Raw genomic sequence first — 17,873 nt, forward strand, 5'->3', positions numbered from 1 at the left:
GTAGTGGTGAAGGTGCATATTTTTTAAATGTACTTCAGCTGCATGCACACTTCAAAACTACCAAAAATTCTGATAAGCATAATCTAAGCACTACTGAAAAATGATTTTTAGAGTTGCTTTCAATTTTGACATTTTGAAAATACTTTGAAAAAAGTAAACACAATTAATAAAACTACCCTTCTGATAGTCCTGCATAACTGTAAAATGAAATTATGTTTGCTAACAGAATATTTTGTTCAACAACATCAATATACTTGCTTTAACGTTTACAGTATTGGTCAGCATTCCTGTGCAATGGGTAGTATGAAATTCATTGTAAAGCTTAGTAACCTACTATTGTTTCTGTTGGGAACATCAATTACAGTTGAGCTTGAATTACAATTCCCATTCAGTCCTCCCTTTCTAATTGTCTCTATGCAAACAAGGGGAACTTGAATAAAAAAAAATTATTTGAACAATCAAGTTTGTTAGTACAAGCTGAGGAAAAAAATACAAAACTGTTTTCTTTGAGTTAGGTGTTTGTTTTCAAAAGAACAGCAAATCCTTCCTCTATACATGTCAATAAAAATATCATATGTTGCAAAGTATAAGGAATTCAAGCTAACAGAGCAACGCTCAAAAGGCAATTATTTGAAATCTTTTTTTATTTCTGTGAATACTCAGTCAGAAACAAAATGCAGAATAGATTATTTTTTTAAGGTTTCTCTATTTGTCCATAGAGTTCATTCAGCACTACTTATTTACTTCACATCCGTTAATTTCAGAACAACAACTCACGTGCTTAAAGTTAATGGGATATTATCACATCACTATAGAATGTGCTTCATTTGTTTTAAAAGACAGCAATATGAGATAGGAAAACTTGCTGCAATACTAAATAGATTTCCGAAAATTGTGATTGAAAGTTGCTTGGGCAGGATTTTTTTTTTTTTTCTTCTGTGAAAATAATAATGAGTACCACCTAAAAATCTGAGAAATTAACTGTCAGAGGAAACAGTGCTAAGGCAGCAGTCTTTAGCTCTGTCCTTTGTGCTTACAAAGCAAGTTATTCTTTTCCAAAAACAAATATTCGATATATAAACAATATCAATTTTTGTAAACCCTCGTTTTTGTGGTGAGAGATTGTGCATGTCAAAAAATAGCTATACGTAGAGTTCAATTTAGCTTTTAACATAAATCTCTATCAAGCCCCTTAAAAGTGTGAAGGCCAAAGAAAATCAGCCACAGCAGCACAATATACCAGTACTTTGAATTTATAATGTATAAACAATAAAAAAGCCTGGAATTTTGCTGATACTTAAAAAAAAAAAAAATCCTCTGGTAATTCTGAATTTTTTTTTTATGAAGGTTGTTGAGGTGCAGATACTTCGGGATATATGGGAAGGAAAAAACCCTCTTCAGTCAAGGCCATGCTTTACTTTTTGTAATTGACCTTTGTTATAAAAAATGTCAGACCAGAGAGTAATAGTTTGTTTTTTTTTTTCTTGTTTTGAGCAAATTTATAGCTCATATAAATTATGCTGAACTACAGGTTTCGTATCTTCAGCAATCTCCATTTGTGAAAACTGTATATCATAACCTTTTGTTTGTGCGATCTACTTTGTATTATTTGACTGAAATACAGTAATCTTGAAAGAGTGGTTAAAGCAACAGAAGCACAGCAATAATACAGTGAAATAAAGGATTCTAAATTATATTTTTGGCATGCAATATACAAAGTTGCTCAGTTCTGAAGAAGTGATACTCCTGGGAGTAATGCATATATACAACATAATTAAGTTTTAATCTTTTAGTGATTCAGAACTCGTGAGAATAGGTAACAGCTGGTATTAGCAATGGTGCGCAACCTGCATGCTTATATTTGAAACCTTTATATTGAAGTTTCCAAGAACTGGCAGCCTGACTTTAGCATTATAAAATTTTGTCATTGTGTAGTATTTTAAAGAAGTATTTTGAAGAATTTTTACCAAGAATTACTGAGATGGGAGGCCTATGTTAATATTATCATTTTGGGATATACGGGCAGAAAGCACCGTCTTCAGCCTGCATCAATTCAGAAAGTGCTGTATGTCATTCACTTACAGCTAGTATTTTAAGGGCAATTGTTGTCTGTGCATACATACATTTTTCTCTCATTTGCTGCTGTGGGGGTGGTCTCTTCGAGACTCTCTGCAAGCATCGCTCCATTCCTAGAAGCGTGGCACCTGAGTTAAAACTTAGCTTTCTTAGTCACATTTAAAGGACTATCATTTCTTGAATGATAAGGTAAATTATTATTTAGAAATGCAAATTTTTTTCAAGGCTTAAATCTTCTAGAAATAACATCTGATCTGGACTGGCAGTGCCACCTTCAGTTTGGCAAGACACAATTTTTGCAGTCTGTAGGCTGCAATTTTTGAAATCTATTGGAAACTTCTAAGTAAACGTCTGTTGCTTTGCAGTAGTCAGTGGAGCATTATGGATTATGTTTTGAATTTTTAGCTGTTATACCAAAATTTGCTGTGTGTTGAACCCTTAGTATTTCTTCTAAGATCAGTGACAGATCTGCTTGACGCTGCCATGGCATAGGAAATTAATCTGTTCTGTTTGTGCTCATAGGACTGTTACTTGATGGATGTTACCGTCTTGGATGAAACTCGAAAGCCCTTCTGGTGTTTCAGTGCCCCAGTCTGCATGGAACTGTCTTCCAAGACATCTGGCCTTTATGACTACATGGGTCATATCTATACCACAGAGTATGCAGATTCAGAGGGTAAAGTCAGTGTTGACTTAGTATGGCTGGAAGAAACCAAGGAATATTATGTAGTCAATCTGGTTCTTTACATAAGCACCAAAAAAGTTAACAACTGGTATGGAACAAATTACTGATTTAATTGAGTGGTTAGTTTTCTTGCTTTAAAAAAAGCTAAATTTTTGCTAATTACAATTGATATTAATTAGTAATACTGCTGCTGCAAGTTTTGTGCCCTTTCAGTTTTTCAATAGCAAAAGTACAGTTGCATGTATGTATTTTAATTGGCATTGGAAGGATGGAAGAGAGCTGTTTATATGAATTGATAACTTAGGCTGTTCAACAGGGAAAAAAAACATTATGTTTAATCTGTTTGTGGTACTGGGCGTATTACAAATTATCTTAGAAATAGTTGTTTTTTATAGGTGCTTTTTAATATATGTGAATAAATTGCTGCTTCTGAGCACTGTACTGTGGAGAAGCTTTATCCTTATGTAAGCTGCACTGTTTTTGAAAACATTGAACTTTATGCCTAAAATGGTGCAACAGCATGTGTGCTGTTCCCTTCTGATTCATTAGAGTATTATTGATAAATGACTGCTATTGATAAATGTAGAAATACTATTTTTTTTAAGTACGAATACTGTAATACATTATAGTAGAGCATTTAAAAGGTAGACTAGAAGTCACAGATCTGAATAATATGGTAGTAAGGCATTTGTCAAGAAAATCACTTGTGTAATATCTGTGACTTGCCTAATGTACTGGCCCTTGAATAATTGTCCTGATTATGAGAATGGGTTAAGGTGACATCTGGTCCTCTGAAACCAAGCTGACATTCAGTTGCTTCAGAAACAATGAATTATCTGATAAGGTTTATCTGATGATAGATATTCATGGAAAAAAGGCTTACATGCCTGATTTTTCAGGTTGCTTGAAGTAACTTTGGAACCTTGTCTACTCCCTGATGAAAAAAGTAATGACAGTGTCATTTCTGTGATGTGTTACAAACCAGGGTAAATCTGTGCAGTTTCATAGTACACTGTTAAGAAAAAAAGCACAACTATGTTGTTGGTTTCTGTGACTGTATTATGAAAGTGATTTCCTTCAAGATAATTTGTTCTCTTTTATTCATTTAAGTAGATGGATTTGTTCGTGTAAGCAATGTCTATATGTGAACACTTGTGATTGGTACTACAAAGATATGGATTGTTTTTTAATGTAACTTTCAAAGATAGTAAAGTTAAGGGTGATTCAGCTCCAATTTGACTTACTACCTTGCCTAATGAAGAAATAATAACATTTCTATTTTTGATGGTTAGCGAGTGTAACAAGCACGACCAGCTCCGTTCTGACTGCTTTCTTACAGACTGCTGCTCGTGACTGTGATCCCTTGAAGTAATATAAATGTTTTAGTAAGCGTGGTGAGTGTGATGAATTTGTGATGAACAATAGATGCTGAAGTTCACGTTGCATGGAGATGCAGTGTATGAAGCAGCCATTCAAGATTTTCTCTTGCCTGAAGTCTGACTTTAAGGGACTGTCTTTCACAAGGAAGTGGTAGTTCTGTTCCAAGGTCCTCTCAGTCTTTGACTTCACTGTTAAGCCTGTAAACTAAGGTGTGGAGTAGTTCTAGCTGCATTTACATTTTGTAATGTGCAAGTACGTTCTCTGGCCTGCTGTGAAACCACAAATGTTATTGGCCACTCAGCAGCTATGAAATGGTAACAGTGTTATGTTGCTGCTCACTTCGGCTGAATCTTCATCACATTCCTAATGTTTTAAAAAAAGACTTCCTCTTTAAAAAAAAAAAAAAATCAAGTCCTAAAGCATTTCACTATATTAACAATTGAACAGCATTATAACAAATTAATTGTGTCACTATTAGAAACGAACCAAGAAAGTATGCTGTCCTTGTCTCCAGCTCTAGAATCTAGCAGCCTGCAAGTTTACCTGAGTTAATGAGAAACAGGACAAATCTGTAACAATATTGTCAACCTAAAATATGATACAAGCTGTAACAGCTTCCACTCAGGAAATGTTGCTAGCTCATCATTTCCACTGTTCACAAACAAGGCTGTCTATATGCAGCAGACCTAAACAAATGGTGGTTCTGACATTTTTCAAACGTGGCCATGACTGTTGCAGAGCTGCTTTTGTATAGGATCATAGTCTTGTCCTCTTTGAACATATGAAGATTAAAAAAAATCTGTTTTCATGTCTCTCTGTAGGCCTAAGATTGATCTAAATTTGCTGTAGCGTTATGCCATGTGTACACTGCTTTAATTCCACCTGACAGTTTTCCTTGATTTGCACTGCAGAAACAAATTCACTAGTTACAGTTTGTGTGATCTGGAACCTGTGAAGTTATTTCCAGCTTCATTTGAACTTCCATCTCTTCAGCCTGTATTTTTCTTGCTTTGTATAAGTGAAAGCATATGCTAAACTTGCACTAAGGAAAGGAGTGAGGAAAGGGTACATTTGCCCTTTTAATGAAAGAAAATATCATCTATGCCAAAAAAATACTTTTTCACAAGTGTCTTTCCTAGCTACTCTTCCCTTGTCAAAGCCCCATTTTATATATTTGCTATAAAAGGGAGTAGAATAGATTGCATATCCCACTCTGTGGTTTCACATTCTTGCTGTATAAAAAATAATTGGTAGGACAAACAAATGAGAGGAATAAAAAAAAAAACAGGGAAAATAATAGGCATCAGTTGAAATCTGTTCAAAATACATAACTGTGACACTATGCCTTTCACAATATTATTGTCTGTCTGACTCTCTCAGGGGTTTCTTGCAGCTGCTTTTAATGATTTTGTGTTTTTGTTAGTATTTCATACTGAAGACAGGACTATGTCCGAGTAACATTGTTTAGCCAAGTAATAGGACAATTTCTGTGAGTGACAGTATAAGTGCTTGTAAGTGGAAGAAATTTTTGAAGTTGTTTTTTTAAATTTATATATGCTTCAGGGACCAACTCATCAACGTGAAAAGAGAGGAACCACCACCAACTTTTAAATGTGTATGTTTAACTGCTCTGCATCAGATAGAACTGTAATATCTTTAAAAGGGTGATTTACCTCATAGGCAAGTATAAAAATAGTACTTATGTTTATTTTATTGCACATATAATAGTGTTCATTTAACCTAATGAGCTTAAATTGCATTGAGAAGGAATCTGTTAGTATGAAAGACTGATTTAATGAAAGGAGTTTTTGTGAAATTATTCAAACAGTGAGGAGTGTTCTTTTTAATGGAACTACATCAAAATGAACATTAATCCTGCCATTTGTCATTGCTTTGCCAGATGTTTACTATGTACACAGATGCCTTTTTGTTCTCTTGTGGGGGGAGGTGGTAGTTTTGTGTTTTTGCTGGAGGGGGGAAGAGGTACTTGTAATGGCAGACCTTTTAAATAAATAGTTCATTAACATTCTTGGGCTCTTAACATGATATTCCATTGATATGAATTGGAACTGTATTGATTTATATCATCTGAAGAATTGTTCTTAATTGTAACACTGGGATTGGTGCCACTCTGGGACTGGAGCGCTTTACTCTTTCCTTTAGTGCGGAACGAATAGTAGCTGTGTATTTCTGAAATCTTTGTAGTGTAGGCTAGTAATTGTGGTGTTTCTTCCTCAAACTGCCCTTACAGTTGTCTTGCTTTTTCTGCCCAGCTTTTGCCATTGCTATCAGAGAACCAGCTCTGCTTTTGTAACGCATTTCTGTTCCACATGTGGTTTTGGTTTGTGTGATAGTATACATAAAGCAGTTCTATGATAGATAGCCTCATCACAGCTCTCTCTTTACTTAGGAGACAAGTTTTCATTTGGATTCATCCATCATTCATCTAAGTATGGTCTCAATTTTGGTGAAACTGCTCCCGGTATTACTTTATGCATGCTTTTTGAGACAAGGACTGTCTTCCGCCCCGCCCAGAGTATTTCATAGCTGTTTGATGCTAGTGACTGAGTACTTAGCAAAAGGAAAAAATACAGTATACTAAGATTAGTATGAGCTGAAATGGATTAATATTATTTCAGCCTAAGGATTTAGGCAAGTGATCAAGTCACTATACCTGAATAAGTTACTGCACAACAGCAAACGTGCAGTAGCTTATCTTGTATTGGCTGGGTGTTCCAACACATTCAAATGGTTAGAAGGAGATTTGGGCGAAAGCATTTGTTTTTCTGCCTGTCTGGCACACTTCTACAACTCAGCTGACAGGTAGTGATTCACTAAGATGTGGTAACTGAATCTGAGCTCAAATATAACTGTATTAGAAACTACTCAAATAAAACAGCATTTCTACAAATCACAATGAGAACAAGTTATGAGCGTCAATCTATATTTGTGTGTAGTGCGTTGAAAGGACATTGATATGGCATGTTAAACACCATCAGCTGGTTTCATGGCTCTTGCCGTTTATCAAAATGGGAAATGGTAGCAAGGATGGATAGCTGTAGTGAGTTGTATGTGGTGAGGAAGGATGTGAATGTGAAAGCATCGCTTGTTCTGTTCTTACTCTCAAAACTTTAAGCCTGCTTAGGAGTCTTTCTCATGCTGTGACTTTTCTGAAATGTCTGTGAAAAGGGAGTAATGTTACTTTGTACTTATCGCTACTTAAATTAAAGAAGCGATTAAAATAAAGTAGAAAACTGTAAAGCTTTTAAACACATTGAAGAAAATCGAAGTGGAAAAGTTGTGCTTTCTGAATTTGATTTTAAGTTGTTTATCTTCTGATAGTATGTTCTCTGTGCCAGACCTGGGAATCTGTGAGGGAAATACACTTACGAGTCAGTTATCATATGTGAGCAGGTAGGATTATTTTTGTTCTGTGTCCAAACCATTTCTAATGCAAAAATATGTCTTCTGCTCTGAATCAGTCATGCACACAGTTACATTCAGCTGCCTTGATGAAATCATATCTAAAAAAATGTAAGACAGGGAAGACTGTGTAATAGCTAGGTAATGTTCTGTTTAGTCACTGAATGATGAAATAGGAGAAATCAGTTTAATCCTCAGGGATAGGAAAGTATTTAATAATTAAACAAAAAAACCCCCAACACCAACCCCTTGAGCTAAGGCCAAATGCTTAGCTTTCCAGAGTTCAGTACTATCAATATTTCTTCCTTACCAAAGATTAAAATAAATGTTTAAAAACACACTGAAAAACACTTTCAGTGTTTAGAGAAATCCCTGAAAAGGTGATGGAGCAGCGCATCCTGGATGCCATCTCTAAGCATGCAGAGGATAAGAAGGTGATCAGCAGTAGTCAGCATGGATTCGCAAAGGGGAAATCACGCTCAACCAGCCTAATAGCCTTCTACGATGGGGATGACTGGCTAGGTAGATGAGGGGAGAGCAGTGGAGGTTCTCTTCCTTGACTTCAGCAAGGCTTTTGACGCTGTCTTCCATCACACCCTCATAGGCAAGATCAGGAAGTGCATCAGTGACCTGGAGGAAGGGACAGAGCGCACCCTCAGCAAGTTTGCTGATGATACCAAACTAGGAGGAGTGGCTGACACACCAGAGGGCTGTGCTGCCCTTCAGAGGGACCTGGCCAGGCTGGAGAGGTGGGCGGAGAGGAACCTCCTGAAGTTCCACAAAGGCAAGTGCAAGGTCCTGCACCTAGCGGGGGAGTAACCCCAGGCACCAGGACAGGCTGGGGGCTGACCTGCTGAAAAGCAGCTCTGCCGAGAAGGACCTGGGAGTGCTGGTGGACAACAAGTTAAGCATGAGCCAGCAATGTGCCCTGGTGGCCAAGGCAGCGAATGGTATCCTGGGGCGCACTGGGAAGAGTGTTGCCAGCAGGTGGAGGCAGGTGATCCTGCCCCTCTCCTCAGCCCTGGGGAGGCCACATCTGCAGTGCTATGTCCAGTGCTGGGCTCCCCAGGACAAGAGAGACATGGAGCTCCTGGACCAAGTCCAGCGGAGGGCCACAAAGATGATGAAGGGATTGGAGCATGTCTCACCCGAGGAAAGGCTGAGGCAGCTGGGCCTGTTCAGCCTGGAGAAGAGAAGACTGAGGGGGGATGTGATCAATGTGTACAAGTATCTGAAGGGAGGGTGTCAAGGCTGGGGTCAGCCTCTTCTCTGTGGTGCCCAGAGACAGGACAAGAGGCAACGGGCACAAACTGAAACACGGGCAGTTCCATCTGAACACGAGGAAAAACTTCTTTCCTGTGAGAGTGACAGAGCCCTGGAACAGGTTGCCCAGAGACGTTGCGGAGTCTCCTTCCCTGGAGATATTCAAAATCCACCTGGACACAATCCTAGGCAACGTGCTCTAGGTGACCCTTTTTGAGTAGGGGTGTTGGACTAGATGATCTCCAGAGGTCCCCTCCAACCTCAACTGTTCTGTGATTCCATGAAAAATCTGGAAATGAGTGAGTATTCTGTTCCGTGATTATCAATGGTCCTGTGTTCATTGTTATCTCATTTGTTTTATAAGCCCTTGATTCATAGCTTTCCCTTATTTTTCTTCTGTTATAAGAGTGCAGATGGTGTGTGTGCATGCATACTGAGTGAAAACGTGTAACAAAAACCTTAAAAGAGAGGTAAGGTACTCTGAAATTAGGTAATTATATTCAAAGTTTGCTATTGGTGAAATGTGGTGAGTAAAATCATGTCTTTATGAGAAAAACTATATTGTAGTAATTATACCCTATGTCCAGCATATTTTGTTTTATTTTGCTGCAAGTGTGTAAGGATCTTACAATTTCCTATTTTTAGTTCTGTTGTAGAGGAGTTTATAAAAGAGTGGAGTATTTGTGTGTGAGGAAAGAAATAACTTTGTAGCATATAATGCTACTGTTATGCTATCCTGAAAAGAGATTTCATGAATAAGTAATTGGATAATAGAATTACTATTATTATTTTAAAACTTTGAATCTGCTTTCCCATATTGTAGGACATAGGATGAAGGCTGAATTTGAAATGCACTGTCTTGAACTAGTACTACAAGTAAAACGACATCCTGCTCTCTCTTTATCTCAGCGTTTCAGTTTGCCATCTTATATACGTTCTTAAATAAAAAAGATGGTACAAACTGTGCTGACATGGACAGGCCTTTAAGTAGCTGAACTTGAGCTATGCCTTGCTTTGGGACCCACTGATTTATGTCTGAATCTTGCCTCCTGTTGCACATTATGCAGGTGATGACCTAGTGTTAACAATCCTTTTCCCATTTCATTTCTCCCCCCACGGTAGGTTGTTACGGAGCTTCCTGAGGAAACCAGTCATATACATATATTCCAAGTCACAGGCGCAGTTAAAGATCTGCAACAGTTTTGTAGAATTAAGATTCAGGTGATGTGGTATAACTGGTTGAGGTAATTGGAAATAGGCCTGTGACCTGTCTGAACCTACTAAAAGTAAAGTTTGAGATTAGCATAGTATAAAAGATGGAGCAAGGCATGGGATTGCGGTGAGGGGATGACACGGTAGTTAGTTCCCCAAAGATGAAATTTATGTAACAGACTTTGATATGAGCAAAACATGAGGAGAAGGCAGTGTTTTTGGACTGTAATTTAGACTAATTTTGATATCTGTAGGTTTGTGGAGCGCAAGAACTCCAGCCCAGCTTACTTGGTATTCCCTCGAGACCAAAGCTCCTGGGCTCCAGTTTTGTGTAGCCAAAGACCTTTATGTATGGGATTGGTTTAAGATATTCTTTGGAACTGAAAAGCTGGCTAACTTGTCTATATATGAAAAAGTTTGCAATTTTTATATGGCTCTGTTCCATTAAAAACTGATTTCCAAACAGTGGATTCTTTCTCAAAAACATGAATGTACAGTCTTCTCCATTGCTGATGAGGATGTTCGTACATTGCCTCATTTCCCACGAACAAAACTGGAAATAAAAAACCACTGCTGCAAAGTTAGTTGCTCTTGAGGGAGAATGACTTTTTTGTTGCATCTCTCCCCAATGACTGTTTGTAAGAATAATATAATCTCAAATGGACTAGGTGCCTTCTGTTTAAGTTATTGCTATCATACAGACACACTCATAAATGGAATTTTAATACACTGTCACAGAGCTCTCTCTGAGACTCTTCCACTGTGCCTTGGTCCCTAATTTTGCACCTGCAATTATTATGTGCAGTAAAACTTGGGTGCAAAGAAGCATTGAAATGTCTGCACATTTAAAGTCCAAATAGAGACCCATCAGCAAATGAGGCTACATACCTATATTTGTGTTACACAAAACATTTATTCCAGGATTTATTAAAACTGGAGTTTCAGTCTATTGCAGTTTGCTTTAATCTAGCTCAGGTCTTTATGTTCATTCTTACTAATTCAGCAGTAACAATTTACAATATAAATGTCACTTTTAATGTATCTCTACAAGAACTGCAGTAATTTTTTTTGGCAGTGAAACTGAGCAGAAGTAAATTCAATAAGAGGAAGAAGAGAATTTAAGTTTTGTGATTCATGTTGATAGTTTTGCCTTGACTATTATAAGTTTGGTTTAATCAAATAACCTCAGACTACAACTAATGCCTGGGAATTAGCATAAAAGCAGTTTTCATTCGTGCTTTTTTCCCCAGAAATGTATAGGGAAACTAATTCTCAGAATTTACCAGACTGCCCCAAATATATGACTGTTTAATCTAACTGAAAATAATGCACACAGTTTGTCTGCTGTAGCAGCTACTTGTTCCTAGGAGATTCAGTCATGTCTTCTCTTTTAGAGATAAGAATAATGGAAGTTGATTTACTCCTTCCTCTTTCCTTAATAATTTTTGCAGGGATTTTGTTACATTCCTGAGATGATAGTGTAGACTTACTTACCTAGGAAGAAAGTATGTGTGTATGTGCAAACTTATTTATTCCCAGCTAGAAAATGTATTATGACTAGCTGGAGCTATAGTCTGCTGCCTCCTTTAAATTTATAACTTGAATCTTTTCCCAATGACTGGACTTTTCAAAAAATTGGCTTAGAAACAAAAACACCAAGGAGGATTTTAAGGACCCGGATATCTTTTTTTTTTTTCCCCCCCTCCTCTTGAGTCCTATGCCACAAGCATTATAGCAGATTTCAGACATTTTCTCATTTTATCCTTTTTTCAATTTGTTTTTTCTAGCCTCATGGAAGCACACAAGCGCACACCACCTTTTAGTAACCTAGGTGTGCTTTTGGCATTCCAGACAGGTTGTGTGTTGAACAATATTATGCCTTTCATTTCCTTTTCTCATTTCAGTGTGATGTATAAAATAACATACAGTAACTTGAACAGACACAAAGTCCTGTCTGTAGTGAATGGCCCATGACAGTTTGCTCTGTTTTTCATGTGGACAGCAGCTGGAATTTGTGCAAGGTCACCTACAGTTAAGCATTTTTTTCCCCTGCTGTTAGGTTGCTTTTTCTCAAGGCACCAAAATAACTCAGGTTGCCCTTGTAATCAGTTTCCATTGAACAGTTCTATCTTGCATACACTTACCTGCTCTCTCCTTCCCTCTCCTGTTATATGTTTCTCGTAAAGCTTTTTGTACAAGGAGTGGGGTAAAATTTGTTTAATATTAAGGGGCACAGGCAACAACTGATAATATTCAGGAATTGGTCGCTACTGCATTTGCCATGTGCCAGGCTAAGTCTCAAACCACATAGGAACTGGAAGGCAGAGCTGAGTTCTGCCTTTGAGTCCATGTACTTTTTTTGCATCAAGATAAAGCATGGGTCTTTGTCAAAGACATTGTCGTGAGTAGTCCCAAAAGAGGGATCCTATTTGGGAAGATGCAGCAAGTAAGTTTGAATGGCCCAGGGAACCCGTTGGTTTGTTGTAATCCTTACTCATAGGTGAATTCTTTTATTTTCAGGAAATCTCTCAGAATGCAAAGTTTACTCGTGAGCTGGTATTCACAACTGGAGTTTTAGACTAGCCTTTCTGTGATTTCTTTTAGTGATGTTGCTAGTTTTCTGTGGTGTGGACCGCTGCTGAGGATTCAGGAAATGCAGTGCAAGTTTGGTGCAGCAAATCCAGCCAACCAAAGGTAATCCTCCTTCTTGGAGACTGCACCAGGAGCCTGCAGGAAAAAGTAGAAACAGATCAGCGTACCTAATGAGGTAGACCAGGGAAGGAGTTAAAGGTATGCTTTGGGCTTCAACCTTTGTCTTTTTATCTTTTGTTTCTCATATAGCTTTTGCTTTACCTGTTTCTTGCCACACTTTCCCCCCTCAGGCACTGCCTCTATCTTTTCTTAATCCTAGTGCAAACCACAGAGAGGACCAGAGGGATGTCTATTTTTCATTCATCTGCTGAATATTTGGCAAGTTTGCTGCTGGGAATGGCCAGGACCCTTCTCAGCATCATGATTGTCAGGCAAACAATATTACCAAATAGTGCTTACAATAAATCCTGTCTGATCTCTTCCCACAAGTACGGAACTGAATATTTTATAACACTGTGGCCAATTCCTGATGTCATTGATCAAAATAATATTACTATCCAGTAGTTGAGGGGTTAGAGCAATTAAGAGACAGAAGATTCCAGCTATAACACAAACTTGTAAAACAGCAGAGGTTATACAGAATGTGTCAACAGTGGTAGCATCTGCTTACTATGGGCAGAAACCGAACAGGTTATAGAACAGATTTCAGCTATTTGAGAGGAAAATGTGAACTGAAGCATGAATTTAATATATACTATGTATGTTAGCTGCAGTCTAGAAACAGAGACTTGGTGAACTTTCTAGCCATTTATTCTGTAATAAATCACCACCTTTCCCTACTGCTTTCATTAATGCTTATTTTCACGTTACACTCTTGTAACATACAGTGAGAGAACTTGCAAAGATGTGAGATCTGTCCCAGCTGGTAGCACCTTCAGTGTGTAAAATGGGGAAGGGAAAAAAGAGGGAGCTTAGGTGGAAATATTTAGCTTAACTTATAGTATGGCTTTCCAATTCAATGGCAGAAGTTGCATATTGAGCCAGAAGAAGGTTAGCATGAAATGGAGTTCAATGAGTTGGTTTAAACTGAAAATAATTTTGTTATTTGCCCTGGAATTATTTAATCTTATTCATTATCTTATTCATGTTGATATTATAGGTGATGCTTTTCCTAATTTGCATTTTAAGTGGAGTTAAGGCTGTGGAAAGTGCTTCCTTTAGGCAGAGGTATTCTAAGCAGACCAAGAATGGTACAGCATGGATGGCACTGAGGTCCCTTAGCAGCTGCACCCTGGGAGTGATGCCTCAGGCCATATGCAAGTAGCTCAGCTCTCGTGTCCTTTCAGTTTTGCTGCCTCTAAAAGTGCTAAGGATGATGCAGCAAGCTAGCGTCATCATCATTCATCACTTCCATCCTGAAATGGGATAAACTCACCAATTTGCTTAGTATTCAGTAACTGTGGGGAAAAAAAAGGTTTTGAAGTGCAAGCATTTTATATTTGTGTTACCCGCTTTCCAGTTATGTGGCTGATGGCAACCTGCTATTTTGGAATAACTATAAGATAGCATAGCTTATCTGATAATGACATAACGCTATGTTGAATTCCTTTCACTGAATTTTAACTAGACTTGAAACATACTTTTTACTACAAAGTCTCACTTAAAGTATCTATGGATACATACCCTTTGACTTTTTGGGAATCAGATCACCACCTATTTCTTCCATAGTCGTGTATTTTTCAGTGAGAATGTTGACAGAAGTACATCTGTGGGATGGGGTTTGGTACCAGCAGGACTTGGGTGGCAACAGTAGTTAAACATGCGAGCATACGTTAGAAGGTCTAAATCTCTGTCGCTGCATCATTTACTTTTTGCATTCACATTTCCCTCATTGCTTTTATTAGAAGGTTTATTCCTGTCTAGTGCGCTCACTGGAATATTTCTTTCTGTGTCTTTCCAGCATTATATAATGAGAAGCAGTGTTGTGTTAAAGAACCTGCAGCCATTTTAAAATGTAACACTAAAATGCATTTCCTTGGAATAGTTCATAGTCAGGTTACTGTGAAAGATAATTTTATGAGTTTCTCTCAAAAATTTTATTTCTTCTGAAAAGTGAAGGCTGACAAATGATTTGAAAGGGTGTTGAAAAGAATTCCAAGGGTAGCTGGAGTACAGAGCTACTTTTGCTGGGCTGTCTGAGCAGAATGAAGTTCATGTCCTTTCCTTTCCCTTTTTCTTCCTCCAGCCAACGTATCTTCAAACTGTTGCACTAAAGTTCAGGGATAGTCACACAAATATCCATTCCTAGTAGCTTCTGTCCCCGTGTGGTTATCCTCATTAGCAATATTTAGTTTGTAGGTCAGGATTAATTTGATTGTATGTGCTTGATTATCGCTGCCCTAGAGTCAAGCACTGAAAAACTACTGAATGTGCAGTCCTAGGTCATACTCATTCGCCATTGGACTTCTGCACATTTCGTTTTAGTGTTTTTTTTCAGTAGTGCTCTAGCTACCATCCAGACGTTCTCGTCGCTGCTGTGAATTATGTTCCAGGCTCCTTGTTTTCATCATGCTTGGGTCCATCCCAGTCTTTCTGTACTTTGCAGCATTAACTTCTGTCATGCATAGAAAGTTGCTTTCCTTGGATGGAAGAGCTAGGAAGGTTCCACCATGCAGCATGCAAGTGGAGTCAGAGATGGACTTTCCTAAGTTATACATTAAAAATGGATTATAGTTCATTTCCTCTTGGTTAATTGCTATCGTTGAAAACATAACTCTTCATCTAAGCTGAAACAGGAGATTGCTGTGAAGTAAGTTTCTTATCCCAGCAGGCCTTTGATCAAGGAACTGAGACTCTACAGCCTGTGTAGATTTTGAAAACTCTTTGTAACTCACACTGTGCCAACAGCTATATATTTGACTTCAATATCATAACAACTTGCAATTATTTCTGTCATCCAGTGCTCCCTTAAAACTGCTCAGTTTTCTGCAGAGCACAAAAGGTTCAAAAAGATTCAGAAAATGTTCCATTTTTAACAAAAAGCCTCAAACAGCAAAGTTCTTAGGGAGTAATCCTGTATTCTTTTTACTATAGAGTTTGCAAGATCAGGTCATTTGTGTTTATGCCTTTGACAGTGGTGTGATTTTGGTGTTTTAAAGCCTCTGTTCCAGGTTCGTCTGTTCCATTCTGCTATTTTGTGTTTTTCTGCCTTTCATTTCCAAAGCCTCTTGTAGCTCATTGAGATGGATGGATGGCTGTTGGAAAAATCATTTTGTGTGCTTAGCTTTGGAGGTGACAGTGTTGTTTCTGTCATGCCTAAATGTTGATCTGGAATTTCTGTTATCCATTGAGAGTCAGCAGGCTGCCAGTACAAATGGCAAGGTCTTAGAGAAGTCTACCACCATTTCTTATTACTTATGGCGAAGTAACATGTAGAAGCTTCTCAAGTGCCAAACTTTAGCAACTGAAAATAACTGAAGATGCCGTTACCTTGGCTGCCTTTATTTAACCAGCAATTAGTAAAACAAACAAAGCGTAAGATCTTTGCAAGGTGTAACGGTATCCTAAGGGGTGCCAGGCTCTATAGAGAAGATAGGTGCTTCTATATAGATTGTTCTCACAGTCAGGATAAAAAACAACCGACTATCTAAAAATATTCGAGAAATTAGAAGTTTAATGTGAATAACTGTTCTACATCTTTCACCATCATATCCTTTATTCACTATTCTTGTGTTGTAATTGTGCAGTGGAGAAGGAAGTCTCCCTTAAGACACGTTAGCACTGTGATACATTACTGTTTTGGGGATGCAAAAGATGACTCTGAGATAGGTAGCGAGCAAGGACGTTCAGAGATCCTTGTGCAGGTTCCAAGAATAGAGTAGCTGTGGCAACACAGGGTTAATGTGTTGTGGTAGGGCTGTGTTGAGACTGTTCTGGAACAGGAAGCTATAGAATGAGTTTGGGTATTTTTCTGAGTGCTGCTACACAGCATACACCAAAGTGTTAAGTTTCAGCCCCAAGACTGAAAAACTGTCTGTGGAGGTTCTCAACTGTTATACAGTCCTCCTCCTAATCAAAAAAAAAAAATTAATTCTACAGGCTATACTGTTTCTGGAATTCCTTCCTCTCTTCTGGAAGAGAAAGGAAGACTCTCCCTTGGTTGAGGAGGATCAGGTTAGAGATCTTTTGTCCAAACTTGACATCCATAAATCCATGGGCCCCGATGGGATGCACCCACGAGTGCTGAGGGAGCTGGCAGATGTTATTGCTAGGCCACTCTCCATCATCTTGGAAAGGTCCTGGAGATCAGGAGAGGTGCCTGAGGACTGGAAGAAAGCCAATGTCACACCAGTCTTCAAAAAGAGCAAGGAGGAGGAGCCAGGAAACTACAGGCCTGTCAGCCTCACCTCCATCCCGGGAAAGGTGATGGAACAGCTCATCACTAAGCATCTGGAGGACAAGAAGGTGATCAGGAGTAGTCAGCATGGATTCACCAAAGGGAAATCAGGCTTGACCAACCTGATAGCCTTCTATGACGGAATGGCTGGCTGGGTAGATGAGGGCAGAGCAGTGGATGTTGTCTACCTGGACTTCAGCAAGGCTTTTGACACTGTCTCCCATCACATCCTCCTAGGTAAGCTCAGGAAGTGTGGGCTAGATGAGAGGACAGTGAGGTGGCTTGAGAACTGGCTGAAGGGCAGAGCTCAGAGGGTTGTGGTCAGTGGTGCAGAGTCAAGTTGGAGGCCTGTGGCTAGTGGTGTCCCCCAGGGGTCAGTCCTGGGCCCAGTCTTGTTCAATATATTCATCAATGACCTGGAGGAAGGGACAGAGTGCACCCTCAGCAAGTCTGCTGATGATACTAAACTGGGGGGAGAGGCTAACACACCAGAAGGCTGTGCTGCCCTTCAGAGGGACCTGGGCAGGCTGGAGAGGTGGGCGGAGAGGAACCTCCCGAAGTTCAACAAAGGCAAGTGCAAGGTCCTGCACCTAGCGGGGGAGTAACCCCAGGCACCAGGACAGGCCGGGGGCTGACCTGCTGGAAAGTAGCTCTGCCGAGAAGGACCTGGGAGTGCTGGTGGACAACAAGCTGACCATGAGCCAGCAGTGTGCCCTTGTGGCCAAGAAGGCCAATGGTCTCCTGGGGTGCATGAGGCAGAGTGTTGCCAGCAGGTGGAGGGAGGTGATCCTGCCCCTCTCCTCAGCCCTGGGGAGGCCTCCCCTGGAGTACTGTGTCCAGTTCTGG

At 39.1% G+C, this 17,873-nt stretch overlaps 1 protein-coding gene across 7 annotated transcripts in view; it reads left to right on the top strand.

The window, feature by feature from the left end:
* The window catches only part of FBXO15 (F-box protein 15), a 31,871-nt gene extending 25,704 nt beyond the window's left edge, over positions 1-6,167 (top strand). For all 7 annotated transcript variants that reach the window (XM_068932066.1, XM_068932061.1, XM_068932064.1 and 4 more), the window contains one exon: positions 2,599-6,167. In XM_068932066.1, the coding sequence (XP_068788167.1) occupies positions 2,599-2,868 (270 nt within the window). In that variant the 3' untranslated portion in view covers positions 2,869-6,167. The remainder of the gene's footprint in view (positions 1-2,598) is intronic.
* The last annotated feature ends 11,706 nt before the right edge of the window (positions 6,168-17,873 follow it).

Source organism: Struthio camelus, chromosome 2 (genome assembly GCF_040807025.1).
Source record: "Struthio camelus isolate bStrCam1 chromosome 2, bStrCam1.hap1, whole genome shotgun sequence".
Classification (NCBI taxonomy): domain Eukaryota; kingdom Metazoa; phylum Chordata; class Aves; order Struthioniformes; family Struthionidae; genus Struthio; species Struthio camelus.